This window comes from Gasterosteus aculeatus, chromosome 14, assembly GCF_964276395.1.
Source record: "Gasterosteus aculeatus chromosome 14, fGasAcu3.hap1.1, whole genome shotgun sequence".
Lineage (NCBI taxonomy): Eukaryota > Metazoa > Chordata > Actinopteri > Perciformes > Gasterosteidae > Gasterosteus > Gasterosteus aculeatus.
This window is the reverse complement of record NC_135702.1, coordinates 10,401,412-10,420,971: the sequence shown is the minus strand read 5'-3', so window position 1 is coordinate 10,420,971 and position 19,560 is coordinate 10,401,412. Positions and strand designations below refer to the sequence as shown.

Sequence of the window (19,560 nt, the reverse complement as noted above, 5' to 3'; positions counted from 1 at the left end):
AGTTGTTCTTTATTTAAATATTAAAACAAGCAGCCAGATTATTGGTTGAATTTTTCACTTTTAATGCACAAAAGATAAAATTAGACAATACACATGAATAACTTATTGGAGCTACATTGACTTCATTGCTAGCGGCGGGTTCTTCACATCTACTGGAGAGTCCAGCTCCTGGGGAGGAGAGAAGACAAAATGGAAGCCCATCTAAATTTGCACCAAGTAGACAGATATAAATTCACCGGCCTTTTGGCAGAGACTAGATTTAATGTTTTTATATCAAAATATTCTATAAAAGTTGACGTTTTGAAGTTACTTTTGTCCAATTAGGAGATCAAGCCTTTAAGTGAAGATTGACAGACTACTACGTGTGGATAAATAATGCACTTTAACACCAACGCAAGTCTGTCAAAAATGTGAAAAAATAAAAATGTGAGATTTGTACCCATATTTATAGATTCATATATTGGCAGTCAAATTGACTACCTAGATAAGTACGAAAGACAAATTAATGTTTCATATTAAAAAAAAAAAGAAACACCTGTGCCTGTGTAGCCAATTAAATTCACACCCAGTGGCCTGAGGTTTTACCTCACAGTCTGAATCGTAGTGTTCACATGGCAGGTGCATGTTTTCCATCAGAGTTTCTTTCTCCGTGGATCTGCTTCTGATGGACGGCCAGTCTCTCCTGTTGAAATTGCATTTTTGTTTTAAAAGCCCAGCGTTTTCTACCAAGCATAAAATGTTTAAAGGATCAAGTTAAAATGAACACTACAGCATCTGGCTTTAATACTCAGTGTGTAGGCCCAAATAAAGTGTCGTCTATGAAATGATCCGCTTCAGGTCGAGTAAGCAACGTTCCGGGAGGATTCATTTCCAACCACCACTCATTGTAAACGGGACTGCGTCTGGCCAAGGTGTAATACAAATTGCTTCCTTTTTGCCAGTACCTTTTTGCAAAAACAAAAGCGGCGAGAGTCAACGCGGTAACGAGGAAGAAGACGCCCAGGATCACAGCCACGTGGCCCCGCCCAGTTTCGGCCTCTTGACAGGACTCCCCCTGGTAGCCGGCCACACACTGGCAGCGGGTGACTTGGCCCTCTGTGATGCAATGGCCGAGACCGTTGCAGCGCTGGAGGCCACAGGATGAAGGGTCTTTAACCGTGTGTATAGCGTTCTTTTGGACGTTGTCGGGGTGAGGAGGGGAAGATGGGAGAGGACGGCCGTCACTTGATTTGGTCCAGAAAGACGCAGAGTTTGTGTTTGGACCTGAAGAGAAAGTCAACATTGGTGATTAACGGTCATGTTGGATATGGCTCAAAATAAAAATGGAACACATTGTAATTATTAACATTAGTCAGTTTCGGGTGGGATGCCAATTGTGTTCATTTGACTTTTTGCAGGGCAATTCAAGATTTGGACGGAGACTCACAGTCCTGTTCGTCCGACCCGTCTGGACAGTCCACCTCTCCGTCGCAGAACCTGCTGCTCACGATACATTTGGTGCCGTCGAAGCAGGACTGTTCCCCCGCCGGGCAGCCTGGGAGCGGCGCACAGGTGGCTCCATAGAAACCCCGGCCGCATTTACAGGCACGACCGCCAGGATAAGGCAGGCACAGATGGACACATCCGCCGTTGTTTTTGGAGCAGCCATTGGTTCCTTGAAGAAATGGGAGAGAGGATTAACAAATTAAACAAAAACCTTTATAGTCTTTGGAAGGAGATCAATGAGTTCACGATTAAAATAAGCATTGACATTATTTGGACGGCAAGAGATTTAGCATCTTAATCAGGAACAATTTTCCATTGAATTGAAAATAGTCTGCAGTGACGAAACTACAATTTACAATCTTAAGATGCATTCATGTCAGAGTCATGCAGACAAAGACAACCAGGTTCCAAGTATTGCTTTATTACCAAGCAGACAATATACTTCTACGATCACAGTTGCTTGGCCATGATAGTTATTCCTCGCGAACGCCTGGATAAAACGTCACTATTTAGAGTTCAAAGATCTCGCAATGGTGTGCTACACAACAGACAAGGACCTCCCAGAGCTCGCCAAGTCCCTCGGAAACCACATGGCTCTGCAATCTATGCAACTCAGACCTAGAGTGTCCAATGACACTTCTATAAGCATACAAATGGCAGGCGTTTGTTTTTAAAAATCAAGCAGACAATGTGCTGCAAGCCTTTTGGTTTCCATGACAAACATGGCAGGAATTACTGAATTCAAAAGACGTTTTCAGCAGCAAACGGTTTCTAATCCACAAGAGTTGCCACATGCCATGATTGCATGTGGAAAATTATTGTGGAACCAAGCTAAAGCAGCTTTATTCGGTTGATGGCGTAGCGCTGCTTCGATTCATGCAGCTGCTTCCGCCTTAAAGGTGCAATAAATAAAGACTAGGAGCAGTTTGTTGCTTCTCAGAAATGCAAATTGGTGCCATAAGCTTGCCCGGGATGCAAACTGGTGCACTAAAAGGCCGGCCCCGGATACGTCAACGAAACTCCGATGTTCTGATTTCCACAGAGGGAGGGACTTCATTGCCTGCTCCAGAAGATACTCCACTATCCATATTTACAGTCGCTTTCTGCTACGTTTATGCTTCGAATGTTAAGCGCCTTTAAACAACCAGCATCTGACCCTTAAAAGCCAGGTTCCCTGGCATTTCCTGCACAGGAATTTTGTCTTCCTACTAGTCTGCTCAGTTATCCAACTATGTACACTTCTTTTTTAACCGTGGCACAAAATGTATAAAGCTGCACCAATCACTTAAAAGTAAGCAACTGCAGTCCAAATAACTTTAAGGAAGCCATACAAATTAAAGTATCAGTTTATTTGCTACCATCTTATACCATTGTATGCTCTTGCGGTGTTATTTCTGTCGTAGCAATACTTGCTCTTCAGACTCTTTGCATTCTCAGCCTCCTCTGGAATATTTCCAACACGTCCCTAACCTGCCACCTAGTGGCCATTTGAAGGTCCTGCTCATCTCTTTCAGCTCTGTTACGGTCACCTGTCTGTAGTTTGATAAGACTGGAGCGGTTGTTCAGAGACCAGTTTTCACAACAAGTTTGTGAGTCTTTCACCTTCCCTGTTGCAGATCGGAGCTGCTGACCAAGTCAACCTGCAGTGATTGACACCTACCAGACTGACTAGCATTGCTGTGGGCCTGGACTTCCACCACGTTGGTCTTCGTCTCAAACCACAGTTGGTTCGGCTGGAGACCGTCGCTGAACCACAGCCTGGTTAAATCTACGCAGTTTAGAAATGGAAAAAAGAAAGGTCGGTCAAAACACACACAAGTGTGAAGAAATCAAAGTGTGATCATTTCATTAGTCAAGTGTGATGGAGAGAAGAGAAAAAAAATATTGTGCTGGTGGTAACAAGTAAAAGATTTTAAGATTCATAGCAGTACTGATGGCTGAGAAAAGGCTGTCTGAATAATTAATTGCCCCCACAGCCGGCTGCCTGGAAGGGATAGAGACAGATGAACAAACAAAAAGCTGAACTCCACTGGGAGAATTGTAAATTCCACAGAGGGACTGAGCAGGTAGTTAGCCAGAGTTTGAAAGAATACGAAAGTCTTTTCACCCACCCTCACCCTTGTCCACGGTGGTCCAGAGGAGGATGTCCTCCGTACGTGTAAATGCGGTGAGAAGTCCCGGACCTGTTTTATACTGTTTATATCCGGTTCCATCTATTCCAATAGAGCAGATTACACCCTCACCTGGAGAGAAAAAAAAAAAAAAAAAAAAATGTAAGGAGACACAGGCCGGCCAACACAGAAATTCTCATAAACTGTCAAATTTGTGTGACTCGCCTGTGTCCGCCCAGTAGATCGTGGTTCCAGGGTCTGAAAACACCAGCGAGGTGGGGACGCTCGACTTACTCCACAGCGCTGCTTTGTTACGGCCGTCCATCCAGGCGCAGCTCACCTCGGTTTGGCTCTTCCCGTCGGCCCCGACCATAGCGGTGTAACAAAGTTTCCCCGAGGGGGGGTGGAGTGCAATGGACGTTGTGTACTGCGGGGGATGAACGAAAGAGTTTACAAACTACTGCAAAAAGTCAACGGGGGGGGGGGGGGTCACCCATCAGTCAGGTGGTTTAAATTTGTCTGCAATTGATATCAAGACGCGATTAAGAGATTATACCTCAATTATTAAGAAGTCTTTGTGCATTTACATTTTGTAACAATTTAATGAAATTTAAAAAACTGATGACCTTTAAAACTGCTAATACCTCAGCTAGGTCAAAAAGCTGTAGCCAGTTAAAGAGAAGCAGATTTGAAAGTCACATGCGTGTCGATATGGAAAAGGCACTTTGGGTCAGCGGCGAGGAGCAAACGTGAGCAGGGAAGCCAGATCAAGGTCACCTTCAGTGACCCCTGCAGCAGTACGGCGGTGTGGCCGTCGCGGCGGGCGGTCACGTGGACGTCAGGCCTCGCCGTGCTGCTCCAGTAAAGGTTGGATGTCACCCAGTCAACTGCTAGAGCTGTGACTTCATCATCCTTTTGGAGACAAAGAAATATTAAGAATTTCCACTTCGAAGTGCGGAACCTCCGCTTCTTTACCTGCAATCCCACTGCGGGACGAATAAAGGACTCCATCTTGCATGCCCTTACACAACTTTCCCTTTGGAAAGGCCGTTTCGCTTACATTCAGTTTGAGCATCTGCCCCGCAGGTGTCAGCCCCTGTCTGGACCTGGAGCCGCTCATTTTCAGCACCTCCACGGATCGTTGCCCTGCATCAGCCACATACAGAGAAAGGTCCTGGAGGGACACGTCCAGGCCAGAGGCCCCGGTGACTCCAGGCAGGGCCAAAAATCGAGCGCTTGCCATTTTTTTGAGACCAACACCTTCGCCACGCATGGAGTTCAAGTAAATCTGCGCGTGTTGGGAAGAAAAGGAAAAAAAAGTGAATTAATCAAACAGGCTTGAAACCAGAAACGAGAACAAGTTTTCGTCTCCTTAAGCCACGATGACGTCATTCACCTGATAGACGTTGGTAGGAGACAGAAGCAGGATGAACGTGGACTCCAGCGGGAGGGAGCAAGTCGCCTGGTCCTTTGAGAGTAGCAGCCCCTTGGGGCACCGGCAAACTCCCGAAAGCCTGCTCACTGCCGGGGCCCCCGGCGACCCCGGAGCTCGAGACCCGCTTCTCCCAGCCGGGGCCAGGAGGCAGATGTGCGAGCAGCGCAGCCGGCCACAGGGGTTGGATACGGCTGGCTGGGAAAGGGTGTGCATCAGCTGGGGAGAGGAGAGCGCATTAAGGCTCAAAGCTGTCAAAAATGAATACTGTACACGGCCGGTTTGCGTACTGAGGATAAAATATTGACAATGGAAGTTGGACTATTAACTTTTTTCCTTTATTAGTATTTTTGGCCACAATGTGAATATTCAAATGTGGTTGTAACTAGTGCATCAAGACAAACTAGTTTTGTGGCTTCCCTCAATCACCTTTCAGGCTTAATATTTTACTTTCACGATGGTAAGAGAAATGCAAATTATAATATTATCAATATATTGACATCCAATCTTTATCAGATCTATTGAATGTCAGATTACAGGCCAATGAATAGTACTGCTTAATTTCCTTGTATGGAAGAATAAACCATGTCAGAAAGGAAGGGTTCACTCACTTTTAGCCCAAAGGGCTGGCCTGGTCTCTTCAGAAGAACCTTCTGATCTTTGCCGGTGTTCTTGTTAGCCGAGCGGATGGTTCTCCTTTTCGTGTCGGACCAGAAGACCCGGTCATTGAAGACCGCCACGGAGAAGGGGCTCGGCGTTTCGGCCAACTGCAGGATCTAGAACGAGAGAAAGGGGCCGAGACCACAGGTGACGCTCAAACATCGTTTCTGTACACGCGTCATTGGGACGGCGGCGCCAACCTTGACGTCGTCCCCGTCCAGAGCGGCTGAGCCGATGCAGCGCAGCTTCTCGTCGGCCCAGTACACCCGGTTGTCCAGGAGGTCATAGGACAGACCGACGGGCCAGCTCAAGCCTCGGCTCACCACCACCTTCCTCCTGGAGCCGTCCATCCCGGACTGCCCGATCAGAGGCGTGCTGCCGATCTCGGACCAAAGCATCGTCCTGAGAAAGGCCGCAACGCAATGCGTGCAATGATGAAAAAGGAGGACTTTAAACTGAGACTTTTCCCTGTTGTTGGAATAAGCGCCGTACCCTTTGTGTGGCAGCAGGACCAGCGAGCTCGGCTGCTCCAGATCCTCACCGAGGACCACGGTGTAGTCCTGAGACCTCAATGTGGTGTTACTGAGCTTCACAGCCAGAATCTGACCCAGTAGTCCATCCACCCAGTACAGGTTCCTACCGATCCAGTCCACCGCGATGAAATCAGACTTCACTCCTACAACAACATTTCACTTCAGTCCAAACGGGCTTCGCTTAAAACAAGAATTCCATTGCTTAATCATTTTACGTGAACCGTCCAAGACAACACAACCGTAGCTCTAAAAAAAGTTTCATACCTTTGATAAGTGTCCCTTTGCTGTTGGAGTTTGTCATGTCAGCCCAGCGGATGCTCTGGTAGTCGGGGCTCAGCCAGTAAACTCTCTGTAGAGCCCAGAGATAATCCAGAGAGAAGACGGGCCGATTGACGGAGGTCAGCTGGCGCAAGGAGCCGCTCTGGACTCCCAGCAGCAGGAGCTCCGACTGCACAGATGCCAGAAGCAAAGGCTCGTCTGGAAAACGGAAACTACCAGTGAGTTAGTTTGTCGCGCTTCTCTACGGGACAAAAACAGTTGGACAGTCAGCTGCCAGAAAGCCCTGCATTTACGCAACATAAGAATGCAACTGGGATTTTCCTTAAACAAGCAGCGGCGGCGGACGCACCTCTGGTCTTGCAGCTTTTGCGGTCAGGCTCCAGGTAGAAGCCAGGGAGGCAGTGGCAGACGTAGGACCCGCGGGTGTTCAGGCAGGTGTGTTGGCACACCACGTGGGGCACTGCTTTGCACTCGTCGATATCCACACAGAACACACCGGACTGCAGACTGAATCCAGCGGCACAGTAACAGCTCTACAAAAAGGAATTTTAATGAGATTTAATGCATTGATATGAAAATGGTCAAAACGTACGTTTCTAGATACAGTTCTCTTCAATCTGCGCAAAGAGAAGCTCGCTCGCTATTCCACGAAGCCTGCGTTCTGCACTGACCGGTCCGTTCGGGGTGCTGACGCAGCTGTGGTCGCACCGCGGCGCCGACGCACTGGAGCAGTTGAGTCGACCACATCCGGCGCCCTCATCAGAGTTGTCGGCACAGTTGGTGAAACCGTTGCACACGAGGAGGGGGTCCACACACTCGCCGCTGCCACAGCGGTAAAGGTGAGACGGGCATTTCGTCTGGCCACCTGAGAGGGGGGGGGGGGGGCACAGAGTTCATGTCATTGTTTCCTGGATGCTAACAGGAGGGTTGGGAGTTTTCATAATCAGAAAATGGTGTCTGAAGAGAATAAACCCGACCGACCCAGCAGCCAAACATTGGTGTGTATTAGAGTGGAAACACGGCTCACATTGGTCCTCGTCCGCGCCGTTGAGGCAATCCTTCCTCCCGTCACACCTCCACGACAGAGGGACGCAGTCATTGCCGTCCCCACACTGCCACTGGTGCTCCCTGCACTTCACCGGCGGCGACAGGCAATTCTGCACAGAAATGACGAGACCCCGTTTCAACCACTGCCTTTCTCCCCCCCTCCCCTCCCACACACTCATACTTTGCTCCCCGAGCTGCTGCAGCTGCTCACCTTCTCATCAGAGCCGTCTTTGCAGTCGTCCTCGCCGTCACAGAGCCACTCCTTCTGCAGGCACTCGTGGCTGTTCGGACAGCGGAGCTGTGTCGGGCAGCGCGGGGGTCGAGTGCAATGCGCCTCATCGGAGCGGTCGGCGCAGTCGGCGTACCCGTCGCACCTCAGGGCCTCGGACACGCACGTGCCGCTGAGGCAGCGGTACTGGTCAAACGTGCAGGCCACCACGCCTGGGAGAGAATCGTGGAGTTCTCACGTGGTTCTTTAAAGTTTCTCCCCTGTCATTTATTTTTTTCCTTTTCACCTACCGCACTCCTCTTCATCGGACCCGTCGGCGCAGTCTCTCTCGCCGTCACACAGGAAGGTGTCCGGCACACAGCGAGTGTTGTTGTCACAGCGGCGAAGGCAGCCCTCTGTCTGACTGGAACAGTCCATTTCATCCGATCGGTCTTGGCAGTCGTTCCGCCCGTCACACACCTGCTCCGGTGGGATGCATTTACTCCCGTGAGCACAACGGAACTCGTCTAGGGGAGAAAAGACGAGCAATTCAATTGAGTCCATTTATTTTAATGGTTGTCAACTGTAAATAAGACATCCTGGGCACAGCTAATGAGTAAAAGATTCAAATGCAACAGCGCCGAGGCTGAAAAAGGAAGTTTGAAGTTGCTTTGACAAAGGGAAGCATTTACTGTAATGATGCTCAGTAACATTTCATTGTCAGCAGCTCTGTGCACATCACAAACCTGCTTGGCATTGAGCGACACACCCCTCCTCGTCCGATCCATCCTGGCAGTCCCTCTCCCCGTCACACACGTGGCTGTACATCACACACTCCAGGCCGTCTTTACACGGCTTCAAACCCTTGCGGCACTTGAGCGCGGCTGCGCCGTCCCCGGACGCGCTGTTGGAGGCTTGGCAGAGGGAAACACGAGTGGCGCTCGTTGACCAGCACGCCTCAAAAATATTCCCGCGGTGCATCATTTTTGTCTGCGTGCTTACTGGGAGCCGCAGGACCTGCTGAGGGACACCGCTCCTCATCGGAGCCGTCGGCACAGTGGGCGTGACCGTCGCACACGTCCACCTTGGGGACGCACATCCGCCGGTCGCCGCATAAGAAGTCATCTGATGTGCAGCAAGGGAAGGTGTCAGTTCGAGGAACAAAAGGAGGCTCAGCGTACCAGCGGAAGTCGTCCCCCCCCCAAAAAAACAGCCTGATATCCACTGTCAAACTAGAGCACTTGTTTGTCGCTGGACGCACGCACCTGGATTATTGCATCGGAGCACGCAGTCATTTTCATCGAAACCGTCAGGACAGTGTCTCTGCCCGTCGCACAGCTGACTTGGAGAGATGCACAGTGGTGACCCGGGGCAGCGAACTGAAGGACTGATGCAAGCCGCCGTGGCAACCGGAGACTCAGTTGTTGCTGCTGCAGCGTCTGGAGGGGAGAATACTAGGTGTCAAAGCACTCACCGGCAGGAATGTTTGCTGGCTGACCTTAAGAAAGTAGGAATTCTCCAGAAGAGTTAGCAGACTTACCACAGCCCAGCTCGTCCGTGCCGTCCAGGCAGTCTCTCTCGCCGTCGCACAGGAATTTCTTCGGGATGCAGCGCTCGCCGTCGGCGCAGCGATGCTCACAGCTCGTACCGGGTTTCCCGCAGTCCACCTCGTCCGACTGGTCTCTGCACTGCGACCGGCCGTCACACACTTCAGCCTCAGGGATGCACATTTTCCCGTGGGAGCACTGAAACTCTCCTGGTTGGGTGGGGAGGCGGTGGCAAAAATATGTATAAGTGTCTGCATCACGACTTCAGCGGCACATCTTAGATTTAATCAAAACTCAAGCTGGAAGGGAAAAGAACCTTGCTTGCAGGTTTCGTCGCATCCCTGTTCATCAGATCCATCCATGCAGTCCCTTTCCCCATCACACACGTGGCTGTACAAGACACACTCCATTGAGTAGTCACACGGCTTCGAGCCCACGCGGCACTTCATGGGGTTCGCTCGAGCCGCAGGAGAAGCCCAGCTGGGACAGTCGACCTCGTCCGAGCCGTCGTGGCAGTGAGAGATTCCGTCACAAACCAGACCCCATGATACGCAGCTCCTCCGGTCTTTGCACCGAAATTCAGCTGGGGGAGGAAGACATTTAATGAATAAACAAACGTCCACCCACCCAGTGTTGAGAACATAATCTGACAACCTACTCCTGAAAAGGCATCTGTTCACACAGTTCTCATCAGATCCATCGGGGCAGTCCTTCTTTCCATCACACAGCTGGTTTGGGGTGATGCAAACAGAAGAACCTGCACACAGAACTGAGGGGCTGATGCAGGCTGGCTTGGTGGGTGCAGGAGACTCATTTAAGACGGGACTGGAAGTGGCCGATTCTGCAGCATCTGAAATATCAAGGGTTAGTTTGACAAGTGGAAAGTTTCACGCAAGAACAAAGATAATACGAAATGGTTATATCAAAAAGCAAAGAGTGCTTCTCTGTAAAGCAGTAATGACTTTATAAACAAGAGAAATCAACCTTTAGAATACTCACCACATCCTTCTTCATCTGATCCGTCCCGGCAGTCTTTCTCTCCATCACAAACGTGACTGAAGAGGACACATTCTGTCCCATCTTGACACATTCTGGAGCCCATGCGACACTTCAGTGCGTTTGATGCAGCTGGAGGAGGAGGAGCAGCACTCACACAGTCTACTTCATCGGAGCCGTCGTAGCAGTGAGAGCGGCCGTCACAAACCAGACTCTGGGAGATGCAGCTCCGACGGTCTTTGCAGCGAAAGTCATCTGGAAAGGTTTAGGTGAAGCAAATCAAGGTGCAAGCTGTATAATTTAGCAAAGATTTAAGTGGAAAAGTTCCAAAAATAAATAAAGGCCCAGTGGCCTTTCTGTGTGGAGTCTGCATGTTCTCCCCGTGTCTGCGTGGGTTCTCTCCGGGTTCTCCGGTTTCCTCCCACAGTCCAAAGACATGCTCTGGGGATCAGGTTGATTGGGGACTTTAAATTGCCCGTAGATGTGTGAACGTGAATGGTTGTATGTCTCTGTGTTGCCCTGCGATTGGCTGGCGACCAATCCAGGGTGTACCCTGTCTATCGCCCGAAGTTGGCTGGGATGGTTGGCTCCAGCCCCCCCGCGACCCTGTGTGCAGGATAAGCGGTTTGACAATGGATGGATGGATGGATGGATGGATGGAAGGAAGAGGGCCCAGTGTTCTCTTTACACCGAAGGCCACAGTGTGGTTTCAGAAAAATATACCGACTCCGGCCCCTGAACCAGCAGGGATCTGGGTAATTGCTCACGGACAGGTAGAATCCATTTTACTTCAGCAAAGTTAACTGAAGGTCCATCTCTCCAGGAGCTGGACCAAGAAAGTATGTGAAATGCTTACGCGCGCCCCCCCCCCCCCCCCCCCCTCGCCATTTAGGAGCATGTTTCGACATCTTAGACCAGGGGTCTCAAACTCGCGGCCCGCGGGCCAATTGCGGCCCTTGGGACGATATTTTGTGGCCCCATCCTTAATATGAAAGTGTAATGTTAGTGCAGCCCGCAAGTTTTAGACTGTAGCCCCACTGTCAGCTTCTGTGTGGGACATGTTATGATGTTCTGGTTTCCTACTGTGCGCTTGTCCAGTGAACGTGGCATGCATGTGACTGACATGGGGGGCGGGTCGTGTGTGTCGGCCGAGGTGCAGAGAGCAGGAGGGTGAAATTCAGTTTCCTGCCCTCTTTCGCGCAGGTGATCATGTGACTAACTGTTAGCATCGCTCGTTTAATAAAGTTTTCCTTTACGACTCACACTAACAACACATGAAGCATCTGACGTCACCGACGAGCGTCTCCGTCCATTACTACGCAGCTTCGATTCACGTAACTTCACGTTTGGCTATAAAGGAATTCCACGGTCACATGACCTTAGGTCTCCCCCGCTGAGTTAAAGGAGGACTAGTGTTGTAGTCTCATTCGGACCGATCCCCCAGGGTGGGGTTCAATGACTGCTTTTGAAAGTGAGTGTTAAGTTGTGTTATTGTCGACCATGCCGTTCGGACGCTAGTCTGGCCCGCGTTCGGTTGAAGTGGGCTGCATCTGGCCCGCAGCTGATTTGAGTTTGAGACTGAGTTTGGAATTGTAGAAAACAAACTTACTTTTCGAGGGACAGCTTCTCACGCAGTTCTCTTCATCAAAGCCATCAGGACAGTCTTTGCGGCCATCGCAAAATTGTCTCGGCGCAATGCAGAGGGGGGCAGCGGAGCTGGGACAGAGCACGGAGGGGCTGATGCAGGGCGGCATAGTCGGATCGATGGCGGGTGGCATTTCGGTTGATTGAGAAACTTCTGGAAGGTACGGTGGTATTCACATAGTTCACGTGAACAAAATAGAGGTTCCTTTATATTTGTTAACAGTAGTCTTTATTATATTTGAGTAAAAAAAAAGTTTTCCTACATAAGACTAGATTGCATCAGTATTTCTATAACTGCAACTTTCCCAAAGAGAGCTTACATTTTGGGGAAACTCACCACATCCCTGTTCATCTGATCCATCCCGACAGTCCCTTTCCCCATCACACACGTGGCTGTATAAGACACACTCAGTGCCGTCCTCACACAGCGTTGAGCCCACACGGCACTTCAGGACGTTTGCCTGAGCTGCTCGAGGAGCCGACCTCATGCAGTCGACCTCATCTGAGCCGTCGTGGCAGTGAGAGATTCCGTCACAAACCAGACTCCTTGATATGCAGCTCCTACGGTCTTTGCAGCGGAAGTCCGCTATGAAACGAAAATCAAATTTAGCGGCTAAAGGATTGTTGCACAGTTTCAATCACACCTCCATGGGGCCGAATGACTCACTCCTGTAAGGGCATCTGCTGACACAGTTCTCATCAGATCCATCGGGACAGTCCTTCTTTCCATCACACAGCTGGTTTGGGGTGATGCAAACAGAAGAACCTGCACACACAATTGACGGGCTGATGCAGGCTGGCTTGGTGGGTGCAGGAGACTCATTTAAGACGGGACTGGAAGTGGCCGATTCTGCAACATCTGAAATATCAAGAGTTAGTTTGACAAGTGGAAAAGAAAGTGTCATGCAAAAACAGATATGAAATAGCAACACTAGTGTCTCAATAAAGCATTTAGCATATTTATTAAAGACATTTTTTTAAATCAATACTCACCACATCCTTCTTCATCTGATCCGTCCCGGCAGTCGTTCTCTCCATCACAAACGTGACTGAAGAGGACACATTCTGTCCCATCTCGACACATTCTGGAGCCCATGCGGCATTTCAGTGAGTTTGCCTGAGCTGCTGCAGGAGGAGCATCATTCGGACAGTTTACTTCATCTGAGCCGTCGTGGCAGTGAGAGATTCCGTCACAAACCAGACTCCTGGAGACGCAGCTCCGACGGTCTTTGCAGCGGAAGTCAGCTATGAACGGAAAATCATATTCAGGGACTAGAGGATTGTTGTGCAGTTTCAGTCACCCCTCCATGAGGCCGAACAACTCACTCCTGTAAGGGCATCTGTTGACACAGTTCTCATCAGATCCATCGGGGCAGTCCTTCTTTCCATCACACAGCTGGTTTGGGGTGATGCAAACAGAAGAACCTGCACACAGAACTGATGGGCTGATGCAGGCTGGCTTGGTGGGTGCAGGAGACTCATTTAAGACGGGATTCTCTGACACAGTGGGACTGGCAGTGGCTGCAGCATCTGAAATAGCAAGAGTTAGTCTGACAATTTGAATGTTTTATGTAAAAGCAGATATGAAATACTTATCGGAAATAGCAACACTTTCTTCTCTTTGAAGCAGTTCCTTTTTTTTTTTTAAAGTAATAAGCCTCTAAATCAATACTCACCACATCCTTCCTCATCTGATCCGTCCCGGCAGTCGTTCTCTCCATCACAAACGTGACTGAAGAGGACACATTCTGTCCCATCTCGACACATTCTGGAGCCCATGCGGCATTTCAGTGAGTTTGCCTGAGCTGCTGCAGGAGGAGCATCATTCGGACAGTTTACTTCATCGGAGCCGTCGTGGCAGTGAGAGATTCCGTCACAAACCAGACTCCTGGAGACGCAGCTCCTACGGTCTTTGCAGCGGAAGTCCGCTATGAACAGAAAAATCATTCAGAGACAAGCGTGGGATTATTCTCAATTTGCTCTGTACAGTGCAAATTTAAAGAATATGTTTTGTTCACACAACCACATGAACACATTTGTTGGATACGCGACTCACTCCTGTAGGGGCATCTGTTGACACAGTTCTCATCAGACCCATCGGGGCAGTCCTTCTTTCCATCACACAGCTGGTTTGGGGTGATGCAAACAGAAGAACCTGCACACAGAACTGACGGGCTGATGCAGGCTGGCTTGGTGGGTGCAGGAGACTCATTTAAGACGGGACTGGAAGTGGCCGATTCTGCAACATCTGAAATATCAAAAGTTTGTCTGACAAGTGTAAAGTTTCATGCAAATACACTGCTCAAAAGAAAAAAAAAATTACAGCAACATTGTTTGGTTATGGCATGAATTCAATCACGCTTGTCTGATAATGAGCTAGTCGGGCAAGTCGTGGGTGGTCATTAATCATTTTCAACTGCATTGCTGTTGATGGACTGAACAGCTGCACTAGAGGAGCAAACAACGTGACTCCATAAACGGGACTGGGTTCTGCATGGTGCTCGCGGTCCAGCACCGTGGAGCGCTAACGGCATTTGCAGGAACACTTACAACTGGCATGGTCACCTCTGGCGCTCTGCTTTTCAGATTAGCAGGTTCACCCTGAGCTCCTGTGATAGATGTGAAACTGTGCAGAGAAGCCAAGGAGAGCGCTATGCTGCCTACAGCATCATCATCATCCAGCATGAGCGACGAGGGAGGCGTGTCCATCCAGAAACGCAAAAACCTCTACAGGTCTAAAGAACAGCAGTCTGGCTGCAATTCGGTATTTGGATGAAATCCTTGAACCATGGTCAAACCCTACGCTGGTGCAGTAGGTCCTGGGTTCCTCCTGAGGCACGACAATGCCCGGCCTCATGTGGCAAGACTAAGCAGGCGGTACCTGGAAGATAAAGGAATCTATACCCTTCAATGGCCCCAATAATGACCTGAACCCAAAAGAACGCCCCTGGGACATTATGTTTTGGTCCATCAGGCGCCGCAGAAGCTCAGAGACCCTTGAACAGATCTGGGAGGACATCAAACAAGACTCAGTCCATCGTCTCATTAGGAGCATGCTGCGACATTGTCAATTAAGCAAGCGAGCACGTGGGGCCACACAAGATGTAAAGCATCTTGTGATGCAGAAATTACATTTTGGCAAAATGGACTAGCTTGCGACAGTTTTTCCACTTGATTTTGGGAGTAAACCGAATTAAGCCCTCTGTTGGCTGAACATTCTAGTTCCATCGAAAGATGGGGCATCCTTTTGATCCCAAGACATTAAAAACTGTCCATACGAGTATGGAGGTCAAACATACATATTTGTCAATTTGAGATCATGCATTTAATTTACTTCCTTTCATTTTTTTATTTTTATTTTAGGCAGTGTAGTCAGAAAAAGCAAACCCTAACCGTTAAATCAATACTCACCACATCCTTCTTCATCTGATCCGTCCCGGCAGTCGTTCTCTCCATCACAAACGTGACTGAAGAGGACACATTCTGTCCCATCTTGACACATTCTGGAGCCCATGCGGCATTTCAGTGAGTTTGCCTGAGCTGCTGCAGGAGGAGCATCATTCGGACAGTCTACCTCATCAGAGCCGTCGTGGCAGTGAGAGATTCCGTCACAAACCAGACTCCTGGAGACGCAGCTCCTACGGTCTTTGCAGCGGAAGTCAGCTATGAACGGAAAATCATATTCAGCGACTAGAGGATTGTTGTGCACAGTTTCAGTCACCCCTCCATGAGGCCGAATGACTCACTCCTGTAGGGGCATCTGTTGACACAGTTCTCATCAGACCCATCGGGGCAGTCCTTCTTTCCATCACACAGCTGGTTTGGGGTGATGCAAACAGAAGAACCTGCACATAGAACTGAGGGGCTGATGCAGGCTGGCTTGGTGGGTGCAGGAGACTCATTTAAGACGGGATTCTCTGACACAGTGGGACTGGCAGTTGCTGCAGCATCTAAAACATTTAATTAAAGTTTACTTCATTAGAAGAACACTGTATTGCACCAGTATTTCAATACCTGGAATTTTTCCCAGAGGAAACTCACCACACTCCCGTTCATCTGATCCATCCCGACAGTCCCTTTCCCCATCACACACGTGGCTGTATAAGACACACTCCGTGCCGTCCTCACACAGCGTTGAGCCCACACGGCACTTCAGGACGTTTGCCTGAGCTGCTCGAGGAGCCGACCTCATGCAGTCGACCTCATCTGAGCCGTCGTGGCAGTGAGAGATTCCGTCACAAACCAGACTCCTTGATATGCAGCTCCAACGGTTTTTGCAACGGAAGTCCGCTTTGAAAAGAAAATCATAGTCAAGAATTGGATTGTTCTCAATGCACCACAAGTTTACAGAACAGGTTGTGTAGACCACCATCCCCACCTGGAAACATTTGTTGGAAAATGAATTAAAAAATATCCAATTAACTTACTATTTTTAGGGCATCTGTTGACACAGTTCTCATCAGATCCATCGGGGCAGTCCTTCTTTCCATCACACAGCTGGTTTGGAGTGATGCAAACAGAAGAACCTGCACACACAATTGACGGGCTGATGCAGGCTGGCTTGGTGGGTGCAGGAGACTCATTTAAGACGGGACTGGAAGTGGCCGATACGGCAGCATCTGAAATATCGAGTTAGTTTGACAAGTGGAAAGGAATGAGTCATGCAAAAACACATATGAAATAGCAACACTATCTTCTCTACAAAGCATTTACCACATTTATTTTAGATTTTTTTTTAAATCAATACTCACCACATCCTTCCTCATCTGATCCGTCCCGGCAGTCTTTCTCTCCATCACAAACGTGACTGAAGAGGACACATTCTGTCCCATCACGACACATTCTGGAGCCCATGCGGCATTTCAGTGAGTTTGCCTGAGCTGCTGCAGGAGGAGCATCATTCGGACAGTTTACTTCATCTGAGCCGTCGTGGCAGTGAGAGATTCCGTCACAAACCAGACTCCTGGAGACGCAGCTCCGACGGTCTTTGCAGCGGAAGTCAGCTATGAACGGAAAAATCATATTCAGCGACACGAGTGGGATTATTCTCAAGTCGTTCTGTACAAATACGTTTTTGGTCACACAACAACTTCCATGTGAACACATTTGTTGGATACTTTATTAAATACCCGACTCACTCCTGTAAGGGCATCTGTTGACACAGTTCTCATCAGATCCATCGGGGCAGTCCTTCTTTCCATCACACAGCTGGTTTGGGGTGATGCAAACAGAAGAACCTGCACACAGAACTGACGGGCTGATGCAGGCTGGCTTGGTGGGTGCAGGAGACTCATTTAAAACTGGATTCTCTGACACAGTGGGACTGGCAGTGGCTGCAGCATCTGAAATATCAAGAGTTAGTCTGACAATTTGAACGATTTTATGTAAAAGCAGATATGAAATACTTATCGGAACTAGCAACACTTTCTTCTCCATGAAGCAGTTCTTTTTTTTTATAAAAGTAATAAACCTCTAAATCAATACTCACCACATCCTTCCTCATCTGATCCGTCCCGGCAGTCTTTCTCTCCATCACAAACGTGACTGAAGAGGACACATTCTGTCCCATCTCGACACATTCTGGAGCCCATGCGGCATTTCAGTGAGTTTGCCTGAGCTGCTGCAGGAGGAGCATCATTCGGACAGTCTACTTCATCTGAGCCGTCGTGGCAGTGAGAGATTCCGTCACAAACCAGACTCCTGGAGACGCAGCTCCGACGGTCTTTGCAGCGGAAGTCAGCTATGAACGGAAAAATCATTGAGACAAGCGTGGTTTTGCATACTGCAAATTACAATTTCAATCACCCCTCCATGAGACAGAACAACTCACTCCTGTAAGGGCATCTATTGACACAGTTCTCATCAGATCCATCGGGGCAGTCCTTCTTTCCATCACACAGCTGGTTTGGGGTGATGCAAACAGAAGAACCTGCGCACACAATTGACGGGCTGATGCAGGCTGGCTTGGTGGGTGCAGGAGACTCATTTAAGACTGGACTGGAAGTGGTCGATTCTGCAACATCTGAAATATCAAGAGTTAGTTTGACAAGTGAAAAGAAAGTGTCATGCAAAAACGGATATGAAATAGCAACACTAGTGTCTCTATAAAGCATATTTATTAGAGAATTTTTTTTAAATCAATACTCGCCACATCCTTCTTCATCTGATCCGTCCCGGCAGTCTTTCTCTCCATCACAAACGTGACTGAAGAGGACACATTCTGTCCCATCTCGACACATTCTGGAGCCCATGCGACATTTCAGTGAGTTTGCCTGAGCTGCTGCAGGAGGAGCATCATTCGGACAGTCTACTTCATCTGAGCCGTCGTGGCAGTGAGAGATTCCGTCACAAACCAGACTCCTGGAGACGCAGCTCCTACGGTCTTTGCAGCGGAAGTCAGCTATGAATGGAAAATTATGCAGAAACAAGAGTGGGATTATTCTCAATTTGCTCTGTACAGTGCAAATTTAAAGAATATGTTTTGTTCACACAACCACATGAACACATTTGTTTGATACGCGACTCACTCCTGTAAGGACATCTGTTGACACAGTTCTCATCAGATCCATCGGGGCAGTCCTTCTTTCCATCACACAGCTGGTTTGGGGTGATGCAAACAGAAGAACCTGCACACAGAACTGAGGGGCTGATGCAGGCTGGCTTGGTGGGTGCAGGAGACTCATTTAAGACGGGATTCTCTGACACAGTGGGACTGGCAGTGGCTGCAGCATCTGAACATTTAATTAAAGTTTACTTCATTAGAAGAACACTATATTGCACCAGTATTTCAATACCTGGAATTTTTCCCAGAGGAAACTCACCACACTCCCGTTCATCTGATCCATCCCGACAGTCCCTTTCCCCATCACACACGTGGCTGTATAAGACACACTCCGTGCCGTCCTCACACAGCGTTGAGCCCACACGGCACTTCAGGACGTTTGCCTGAGCTGCTCGAGGAGCCGACCTCATGCAGTCGACCTCATCTGAGCCGTCGTGGCAGTGAGAGATTCCGTCACAAACCAGACTCCTGGAGACACAGCTCCTACGGTCTTTGCAGCGGAAGTCAGCTATGAACGGAAAAATCATATTCAGCGACAAGAGTGGGATTATTCTCCCCATTCGTTCTGTACGAATACGTTTTTGGTCACACAACAACTTCTATGTGAACACATTTGTTGGATGCTTTATTAAATACCCGACTCACTCCTGTAAGGGCATCTGTTGACACAGTTCTCATCAGATCCATCGGGGCAGTCCTTCTTTCCATCACACAGCTGGTTTGGGGTGATGCAAACAGAAGAACCTGCACACAGAACTGAGGGGCTGATGCAGGCTGGCTTGGTGGGTGCAGGAGATTCGGTTAGGAGGGGATTCTCCGAAGAAAGAGGTGTGGCGGGGTCTGCAGCATCTAAAATCATGAAAAAAATTATTCTTTCTCTTCTCCCATATCAGAAGGAGAATGATTACTCTAGTACAGCGATTCCCAAAGTGTGGGGCGCGGCCCGCTGGTGGGTCGCGAAGGTACTGCAGGTGGGCCGCGAGAGGTAATTTACAATTAATAAATAAAGTTTAATTTTCAATTTTTAAAAGTTTGAAATTAATATAAAATATTTAT

The 19,560-nt window shown here is 48.9% G+C and overlaps 1 protein-coding gene across 9 annotated transcripts; it reads right to left on the bottom strand.

Moving 5' to 3' along the window:
- Positions 1 to 38: 38 nt before the first annotated feature.
- Positions 39 to 17,979, bottom strand: lrp13b (low-density lipoprotein receptor related-protein 13 b). 9 transcript variants are annotated; one of them, XM_078088449.1, is made up of 41 exons: positions 17,773 to 17,979; positions 17,431 to 17,682; positions 17,081 to 17,284; positions 16,694 to 16,945; positions 16,370 to 16,561; positions 15,984 to 16,232; positions 15,689 to 15,892; positions 15,354 to 15,605; positions 13,999 to 14,190; positions 13,619 to 13,870; positions 13,269 to 13,472; positions 12,936 to 13,187; positions 12,610 to 12,801; positions 12,280 to 12,528; positions 11,908 to 12,096; positions 10,302 to 10,553; positions 9,961 to 10,152; positions 9,619 to 9,885; positions 9,296 to 9,511; positions 9,021 to 9,194; positions 8,758 to 8,880; positions 8,502 to 8,669; positions 8,067 to 8,282; positions 7,759 to 7,988; positions 7,528 to 7,657; positions 7,172 to 7,365; positions 6,850 to 7,033; positions 6,486 to 6,698; positions 6,181 to 6,364; positions 5,889 to 6,090; positions 5,640 to 5,804; positions 4,993 to 5,247; positions 4,657 to 4,884; positions 4,374 to 4,508; positions 3,822 to 4,023; positions 3,603 to 3,728; positions 3,146 to 3,253; positions 1,427 to 1,654; positions 945 to 1,263; positions 586 to 682; positions 39 to 168 (listed from the first exon to the last, which is right to left on the bottom strand). In XM_078088449.1, exons 2-41 carry the CDS (start codon positions 17,531 to 17,533, stop codon positions 112 to 114), a joined length of 7,851 nt encoding a protein of 2,616 aa, XP_077944575.1. In that variant the 5' UTR covers positions 17,534 to 17,682; positions 17,773 to 17,979; the 3' UTR covers positions 39 to 111. The 9 variants fall into 9 exon arrangements, with proteins under 9 accessions (XP_077944575.1, XP_077944574.1, XP_077944573.1 ...); XM_078088448.1 differs by having other exon boundaries at positions 3,597 to 3,728; positions 17,773 to 17,978; XM_078088447.1 differs by having other exon boundaries at positions 39 to 682.
- Positions 17,980 to 19,560: the final 1,581 nt, after the last annotated feature.